The following is a 9,976-nucleotide window of genomic DNA, read 5'->3' on the forward strand; positions in this document are numbered from 1 at the left end:
AAAGAAAACAAAGATGGAATGGCGGGAGAGTAATGGTGCTAATAACAGGTTGGAACATGATGCTTTGTGAACACACACTTGACCCCTCTGTACTGTACTCTGTACCCCTTCTGTTCCTCTTTCTTTCTCCATGTACTGTATATGTTTGAGCGCAGGGAAAAACGATTGAAAGTATTTTAAAACTCAGATACGGGTATCTTTTCTGATTCAGCACACTCTTTCACTTTAGTTTTTTTTCAACTTTTTTTTGTTTGTTTTGTTTTTTCAAAAACAAAAACCTGACCTGTTTTTTTTTTCTTTGTAAATGTTCTAGCTATAAAAAAAATTGTATATTTTTGAAATTGTGAGTCTGTTATATGATGTTCGCTAGAAATTATAAAAATTAAAAAAAGCTTTATAAATTTATACTGAATGAGGTGACTTCATACCACATACATGCATGATCGAAAGTGTTGTACACACAGCCAATGTACTATCTAAGTTTTAGGGGACATATGTCATAGGAAAAAAAGTAATGTCCAATACTCCCATACAATGACATTTAATAATAATGGCATCTTTCCTGACAAAGACCGATGGTGGCTGAAACGTTGCCATTAAACTATGGGAGCATTCAAGCAGTATGCACTTATACTACTATTTTTAATTCATGGCACAAGATAAAAAGTTTCTTATTTCAATCATTTTTAGTGGTTTAAAGATTTGTAATGATTAACCTGATCTATAGGCAGGTCTATAAGTCTGTCACAGTTCCACACATCACACAATGGATATAAAACCATTGATATAGTTACTAGACTCTAGCTGCACATAAAATTAAATCACAAGTTGATTATGAGGTGAATGGAAGAATGAATTGCTGCCGTTTTTCACATTATATAAGATACTGTACAAACATACTCACACCATGTAAATGAGGAACATTTTGACGAAAGATATTAAACATACTGTATACTGGCAAAATGATGACATTATCTGTCGATTACATTGTCAAACTCAAAAATAAAACCAATATTTCAATTGCTGTATGTTAAGAAAACCATGAGTGTGTTAACACAGGCAGCCAAACTCAGATATTTTTGGGGGGTGTCTCGAGATTCGACTCACCCCTCATCATGGCTGGCTAGACTGGGACAGGAGGGTACCAGGGGGGGGGTGTTCCTAAGGGGTTACTCAGAGATGGGTCCTGGTCTCATCAGTGCTGGGAGAGGGTTGGGACTGACCCTTTTAACCCTCCCCCTTGGTGACGTGAGTGTGAAGGCGTGGTCTCTCTTATGGCCCCAACCTCTGGCACCTCTGCAGTAGGTTGACAGCAAACAGGGGCACTACCTGCACACCAACACACACACAGACAGGAAGACATTGTCACTGACTATGACTAGAAGGACCTCTGCTGGTAGCTACTGCAGAATACATGCAGTTTACTGCTCAAATGGGAGGGAAAGACCTGGATTGATGGAATGAAAAACTTTCTTCATATTAATACTATATAACAATATAATAACATTGTACAGACTAAAAAGATAATTATAAAATCAACATACTGTAAATATGGGCCCACTAAACTAGGCAAAGGGTCAGTTGCTGTAGCACAGGAAATCCCTAATCCACAGTGACCCCTGACCCCATTACATTAGTCACCTGTGCAATGATCAGCTTCCTTGTTTTCAGGGGGCTGGCATCGGGAAACTCCTCCCCAAAGCAGAGGTCAATCTCGTAGCGAGGTTTGGGTCCCGCCCCTTTGAGAAAGTCCTGGAGCTCTGTGGAGAGAGAGAACGGGAGGGGTGGAGAGAGAGAAGGGGATGGAAAGACAGAAGGGGAAGGATGGAGAGAGAGAGAATTAAAAGGGATGGAGAGACAGAAGGGGAAGGATGGAGAGAGAACAAGAGAGGGATTGATAGGGAGCCAGGTTCACTGTCTCACCATATCACATCTGTTTGCTACACAGAAGTTGTATTAGTGACGCCCCTACCGTTCAGAAATATAGGTGTATTCAGCAGCTTGCAGGTCCTCTCTCTGTTCAGCTTGTTGGGCCTGTCTGTGTGCTGGGCCAGAGGACCACTCCAGTACACCCTGCCCTGGCAGAACCTCTTGATAAACACCCCATCTGGAGCCACCCACACCAGGACACCCCTCTCCAAGTGGGGCAGCAGGCGGCCCATGGCCTCAGCGATACAGGGGGGCAGGTGGATGACCCCTGGAGGGGGGAAGGGGACCTGTTGGGCTGTGCAGGGGCCATAGATCCTCTCGTTCCCCAGGGGCACCTGACCATGTAGAATGAAACAGCCATCTGGGGTGCTGGTGGTCACATCCACTACTAGCTGGTCCTGGTAGAACAGACACACCCGCACACGGAAGTCTGGACAAACGCAAACACAGACACAAGCAATGCAAACACACACATGCTAATTAAAGGTCCAAATGCAGCCCTTTTTTATCTCAATATCAAATCATTTCTGGGTAACAATTAAGTACCTTACCGTGATCGATTTCAATTAAAATTGAAAAAATAAACAAAAATTGATTCTTATGAAAGAGAAATTCTCAAGCAAGAAATTTGCCAAAACTAACTGTGAGGTTTGGAACTCTCTTTCTCATTGGTGTATTAACTCATTTATCACCTGGTGATGTCACCAGACAGGACAAAACTCCATCCCACCAAAACAGACAGAAATTTCAGGCAGTCTTTTCAAACAGCTCTTTCACTTAAAGGGCATTTTCATAATTTTCACAATTTCACAATATTATTGCAACCTCACAGTGTGGAAAAATATACAGTACCAGTCAAAAGTTGGACACACCTACTCATTATTTATTTTGACTATTTTCTGCATTGTAGAATAATAGTGAAGACATCAAAACTATGACTGACATAACACACATGGAGTCATGTAGTAACTAAAAACGTGTTAAACAAACCAAAATACATTTGAGATTTGAGATTCTTCAAAGTAGCCACCCTTTGCCATGATGACAGCTTTGGACACTCTTGGCATTCTCTCAACCAGCTTCATTAAATGCATTTCAATTAACAGGTGTGCCATGTTAAAAGGTTAAAAGGTGATTTGTGGAATTTCTTTCCTTCTTAATGCGATTGAACCAATCAGTTGTGTTGTGACAAGGTAGGGGTGGAATACAGAAGATGCCCTATTTGGTAAAAGACCAAGTCCACATTATGGCAAGAACCACTCAAAAAAGCAAAGAGAAACGACAGTCCATCATTACTTTAAGACATGAATGTCACGCCCTGATCTGTTTCATCTGTCCTTGCGAATGTCTCCACCCCCCTCCAGATGTCGCCCATCTTCCCCATTATCACCTGTGTATTTATACCTCTGTTCTCTGTTTGTCTGCTGACAGTTTGTCTTGTTTGTCAAGTCAACCAGCGTTTTTCTCAGCTCCTGCTTTTCCCAAGTCTCTCTTTTTCTCGCCCTCCTGGTTTTGACCCTTGCCTGTCCTGACTCTGAGCCCGCCTGCCTGACCACTCTGCCTGCCCCTGAGCCTACCTGCCGTCCTGTACCTTTGCTCCACTACTCTGGATTATTGACCCCTGCCTGCCTTGACCTGCCGTTTGCCTGCCCCTGTTGCTGTAATAAACATTATTACTTCAACATAGTCTGCACTTGGGTCTTACCTGAAACGTTATAATGAAGGTCAGTCAATCTGGAACATTTCAATAACTTTGAACGTTTCTTCAAGTGCAGTCGCAAAAACCATCAAGCGCTATGATGAAACTGGCTCTCCTGAGGACCGCCACAGGAAAGGAAGACCCAGAGTTACCTCAGCCTCAGAAATTCCAGCCCCAAAAAATGCTTCACAGAGTTAAAGTAACAGACACATTTCAACATCAACTGTTCAGAGGTGACTGTGTGAATCGGCCTTTGTGGTCGAATTGCTACAAAGAAACAATTACTGAAGGATAAAAATAAGATGAGACTTGCTTGGGCCGAGAAACACAAGCAATGGACATTAGACTGGTGTAAATCTGTCCTTTGGAGTCCATATTTGAGATTCTTGGTTCCAACCGCCCTGTCTTTATGAGACACAGAGTAGGTGAACGGATGACCTCTGCATGTGTGGTTTCCACCGTGAAGCATGGAGGAGGACGTTTGATGGCATTCTGCAGCGATACGCCATCCCATCTGGTTTGCTCTTAGTGAGACTATCAATTGCTTTTAAACAGGACAATGACCCAACACACCGCCAGGCTGTGTAAGGGCTATTTGACCAAGAAGGAGAGCTGCATCAGATTTATTTATTTTTTACTTTATTTAACTAGGCAAGTCAGTTACAAACAAATTCTTAATTTCAATGACAGCCTAGGAACAGTGGGTTAACTGCCTTGTTCAGGGGTACAACGACAGATTTTTACCTTGTCAGCTCGGGGATGTGATCTTGCAACCTACCGGTTACTAGTCCAACACTCTAACCACTAGGCTACCTGCCACCCCGATGACCTGGCCTCCACAATCACTCGACCTCAACCCAACTGAGATGATTTGGGATGAGTTGGACCACAGAGTGAAGGAACAGCAGCCAACAAGTACTAAGCATATGTGGAAACTCCTTCAAGACTGTTGGAAAAGCATTCCAGATGAAGCTAGCTGAGAGAACGCCAAGAGTTTGCAAAGCTGTCATCAAGGCTAAGGGTGGCTACTTTGAAGAATCTAAAATATGAAATATTTGTTTTGGTTACAACATGATTCCATGTGTTATTTCATATTTTTTGATGTCTTCACTATTATTCTACAATGTAGAAAATCGTAAAAATACTGAAAATCCCTTGAATGAATAGATGTGTCCAAACTTTTGACTGGTACTGTATAAAACACAGGAAAATCACGTTTTTGATTGCATTGGGCCTTCAATCAATCAATCAATCAATTAATCAAGCATTAACCCACTCAAATTTGAATAACTCTGCAGTGTATTGTCTCACCAGAGATCTGTGGTGTGGGGCTGAATATGGAGAAGGGAGCACAGCTGTCCATCTGGGGAGTCCCTGTGTTGGAAGAGTAGTATACATGGTCCAAACCCCCTTGACAGGAGAGAACACAAACACATATCATATCTAATTCAACATTGTTCAGTGATTCAGCTACCAGTCACACGTACATGGAGGCTGATACTGACCACTGTGGTTGACTCTTCCATCCCTTTCCTCTGATTCCCTATGGCAGCCAAACTGAGGGAAAACACATATTCACAGCCAATCATCTGACTTGTTAAGGAACATTCAGTGCAAGTGTGCAAACTTCATCCCTACGTGATGTAAAGTTATTGCAAAAGGTGTCCTCTAGATGGCAGCAACTATGCACCTGTCATACAGCATTGAAAACAAAACCGCTGTGTTACCTGTGGATGGTGTGTGATGGTGTTCCTCAGGTGAGCACTGGAGCTCCTGGACTGGATTATCACCTGACTCTCAGTTTCAGGAGATTCTGAGAGAGCGTGAAGTAGGGTTTGAGAGTAATTACTCGCACTTTAAACCTATTAAGGGCTCTGAGCTCTCTAGACTCGTGCTTCATGAGAAGACTGCAAATGGAGGCTACTGGTACCTGAGTATCTGCCTGTCTCTGTCACTACCTGGATACGGTAGGCCTTGTAGGGCTCGGAGACGTCCAGCTGGCTGCGCTCTGGGACCTCCTGGAAGTCTGTGCTCTTGTTGAGGGCACAGCGGAGACGAGTCTTCCAGGAAGTGGGGTCTGCCTTGTCCCTCCCCTCTCGGTACTTCCCCTTATACACTGCCCACGCCTGGTAGATGGAAACACACCACATAAAGGTATGCACGCACACACACACACACACACACACACACACACACACACACACACACACACACACACACACACACACACACACACAATATGAATAAGCATTTGAGTGCATATGAGTGCCAAATAAAACATAAAGAATAAGTTGGTGGCTTACACTGATGACTGAGTGTAAGCACGAGTTTCATTCCAAAATGCTATATATCCATTTTCAGAAATGTTGGTAAATCAGCCTTTATTGTTTAAATATGATTTTTTTTCACTATCTAATCAAGGCATGGCAATGACAGACGTATTTGGTTCGGCGGGGTTGGGTGAAATGCGGAGGACTAATTTCAGTTGAATGCATTCAGTTGACTAGGTATCCCCTTTCCTTTTTAAAATCAGTTGATGGTTTCATTTCAGCATTTGCAAAATCCTATATATCTGCCTCACTCTCAGAGGAATAAGCAGTGGTGCAGATTTAACAAATTATACATTGTGACATCAAGATTTAGAAAATGTATTACGAAAATAATTCAATACACTACTATGAGATCTACATGATGTAAAACATTTACATTTGACATTTTAATCATTTATCCAGAGTGACTCATGCAAGTGCATTCATTTATCTTAAGATAGCTACAGTAGGTGAAGACCACCAAATATCACAGTCAAATATAAATATACAGAATATGAACATTCCATTCCAGCAACAAACAAACAAAAAAACATTTTTGTACACATCTAAACTCTGTTAAATAAAATCTGAGAACAGTATTTTACACACACATGAAGGTAACCATAAGCAAATAAACTCTTCACATGCGCTGTTATTTACATGGGCATCCAAATCAATGCATTAATTTGGTCTATATCAATAACATTGATCAATCTACATTGAATTGGACATTTTGCCACATCACAGCACAAGTTTGATTTTGCATGGATCTTCTGGGGGGTCTCTATTCGATGATGTTGTACAAATAATGTATAAAATAAGTTAAGAGTTATGTTTTTGATCCCTCTTTGCACATGTACCTAGACAAACATGCCAAAACATAACTGTAATCAAGATAAGCAAACTTAGGCATGCCACCAACAAATGCTGACACAATACATCCCGACACAACACAAGTGTGTCGGACCAAATTATGAACAACAAGCATTGTACTTTTGAATACCATAAAGTGAATGTGGAAGAGGTGAAAAAAGAAGTATTGTCTATCAACAATGACAAGCCACCAACTGACAATCTAGATGGAATATTATTGAGGATATTAGCGGACAATATTGCCACATCTTCAATTTAAGCCTCCTAGAAAGTGCGTGCCGTCGGGCCTGGAGGGAAGCAAAAGTCATTCCGCTACCCAAGAATAGTAAAGCCCCCTTTACTGGCTCAAATAGCCGAACGATCAGCCTGTTACCAACCCTTAGTAAACTTCTGGAAAAAATGGTGTTTGACCAGATACAATGTTATTTTACAGTAAACAAAGTCTGATAACAGACTTTCAGCACACTTACAGGAAAGGACACTCAACAAGCACAGCACTTACATTAATGACTGATTCTTGGCTGAGATAAGTTGAATACAAAAAGATTGTGGGGGCTGTTTTGTTAGACTTCAGTGCAGCTTTTGACATTATTGATCATAGTCTGTTGCTGGAAAAACGTAGGTGTTATGGCTTTACACACCCTGCGATATAGTGGGTAAAGAATTACTTGTCTAACAGAACACAGATGGTATTCTTTAATGGAAGCCTCTCCAACGTAATCCAGGTAGAATCAGGAATTCCCCAGGGTAACTGTTTAGACCCCTTACTTTTTCAATCTATTACATGCCACTGGCTTTGAGTTTAGGAATTGGTGGCAAGGAATATGTTATTCCTAAATATTTCTAAAACTAAAAGCATTGTATTTGGGATAAATCCTTCACTAAACCCTAAACCTCAACTACATCTCATAATGAATCAAGTGGAAATTGAGCAAGTTGAGGTGACTAAACTGCTTGGAGTAACCATGGATTTGGGGTGGAAGATAGCCTAGTGGTTAGAGTGTTGGACTAGTAACTGTGAATGTTGCAAGATCAAATCCCCGAGCTGAAAAGGTACAAATATGTTGTTCCAACCCTGAACAAGGCAATTAACCTGCTGTCATTGAAACTAAGAATTTGTTCTTAAATGACTTGCCTAGTTAAATTAAGGTAAACTGTCATTGTCAAAATGTATTGATACAACAGTAGCTAAGATGGGGAGAAATCTGTCCATAATAAAGAGCTGCTCTGCCTTCTTAACAACACTATGAACAAGGCAGGTCCTACAGGCCCTAGTTTTGTCACACCTTGACTACTGTTCAGTCGTGTGGTCTGGTGCCATAAAGAGGGACTTTGAAAAATGCCCCCTGGCTCAGAACAGGGCAGCACGGCTGGCCCTTAAAAGTACACGGAGAGCTAACATTAATGACATGCATGTCAATCTCTCAAAGCTCAAAGTGGAAGAGAGATTGACTTCATCACTACTTGTTTTGTAAGAAGTGTTGACAAGCTGAATGTTCCCGAGCTACTAAGGCACCCATGCATAACCCACAAGACCCCAGGAAGAGTAGCTGCTGAGGCAGCAGCTAATGGGGATCCCTAATAAATACAAAATACAAAATAGGCTAGAAACAATAAACATTCTAACCTTGAAAAGTGCTGCATCGTCATTCAAATTATAGTCCTGCTTTGCCGCGTGTTTCCATGGGATCTTGAACATGGTTTTGTTCTGGTTCTCCCAGGTGAGTCCTGCGTACTTTCCGCTGTCTACCTGCGCTATCAGCCACTCTCTCAGATGCATGTTCGTGCCTGCCTTCTCCATCTTGAAAATACGTTTTAAGTGAATACTTCCCAAAAAAATATTCAAAAGTACTGGAGATGTACAGACCACAAGTAGTAGGCCTATTCACAATCACATGATCCCTCTTTGTACACTACTGTAGACTAACAGGCACAAACAAAATGCATTTGTTTCAAGAAGGCGATATCAATCTTTCAACTATTTATTTTAGTTAAATTATAGTTAAACGTGCCCATGAAAGTAATCACCACGCAATGTTGGAGTGGCTGGACGCCTTTCAAGCCGAAAATGAAAGTAAGTGGGCTAATGTTAGAATACTTTCAGTTTCCGACTACATTTGTAGGCCTACATGCCATAGGCTCGGGTAGCTCTCAGAGTGCAGGGAGGTGTGAAGTTACAGTGAAAAGAAAGCGAGGTGTGAAGTAAAAAAAAACGACAACAAATCCATTGCTGGCACTTGCAAAACAAACGATTTGACGAGGAGATGTCTCATAGAACATTATGCAGTGCTATCCGTTATTGCATGCGGTGATAGCCTATGTCTGAAACAACTGATATCAATAAATGTTTCAAGTTTTATTAGTCGTATGTACAGGAGACAAATGGTATACACATCATCTAACTAAATGCTCGTTTGCAGGTTCCTTCTTGACGATGCAACAACCGTGAGAAATAGTAAAAAAAACGAAGAATACGAACATATACTAAATGGCCCAGTAGAATAGAATAAATATTTTAGCATAAGTATTACAGGAAGGCACAATTGAGGAAGGGGGCTGTGGGCAAGTGTATAAATTGAGCAGTGTAAGAGTCTGGTAGCAGCAGTTGTGATGTGTACCAGTAGCGGTGTGTGAATAAAATCACATATTACAACCTACTGTACAGTACGTTGTGATAATTGCATTGCTTTTCTCTATAACCCATGCGTTGTCTTTCTGTTGTCAAGGGCCTTATTGTATATCACAGCGGCGTACGAACAAATGAGTTATAGAGCAAACGACGCAATTATCACAACATACTGTAGGTTGTAATATATGTTATTTTTTTACTGGCTTGGAATCCTTAGTGATTTGACCCACGCACCACTGCTGAAGTTATGTATTATTAGTTATTAGTTAGGCGTAGCTATCAGAGCAGTTTCTCATTCCTCGTGACTGAGTAGCCTCGGCTTTCCCTTTCCCTTCGTCATGCGGTGGATGCACCACAGTCATCCTCTCTCGGGATGACTGGCGAAATAATATTTTCCCGAAAAGGGGTTGCGGAACTCTCCGAGTCACAATACATACATCATGGATATGATTGTAGCCCGTTAAAAAGACATAGTGAAATGACATTAAAAGAGAGAGGAGGTATTTATCGAATGACTGTGCATCGATTTATGAAATA

At 41.4% G+C, this 9,976-nt stretch overlaps 1 protein-coding gene across 1 annotated transcript; it reads right to left on the bottom strand.

Moving 5' to 3' along the window:
* Positions 1-1,272: 1,272 nt before the first annotated feature.
* On the bottom strand, positions 1,273-8,611 carry LOC120058988 (interferon regulatory factor 4-like). Its single transcript, XM_039007747.1, has 8 exons — positions 8,438-8,611; positions 5,559-5,754; positions 5,356-5,441; positions 5,134-5,185; positions 4,940-5,038; positions 1,973-2,359; positions 1,642-1,760; positions 1,273-1,329 (listed from the first exon to the last, which is right to left on the bottom strand). Exons 1-8 carry the CDS (start codon positions 8,609-8,611, stop codon positions 1,273-1,275), a joined length of 1,170 nt encoding a protein of 389 aa, XP_038863675.1.
* Between the last annotated feature and the right edge of the window lie 1,365 nt (positions 8,612-9,976).

This window comes from Salvelinus namaycush, chromosome 14, assembly GCF_016432855.1.
Source record: "Salvelinus namaycush isolate Seneca chromosome 14, SaNama_1.0, whole genome shotgun sequence".
Lineage (NCBI taxonomy): Eukaryota > Metazoa > Chordata > Actinopteri > Salmoniformes > Salmonidae > Salvelinus > Salvelinus namaycush.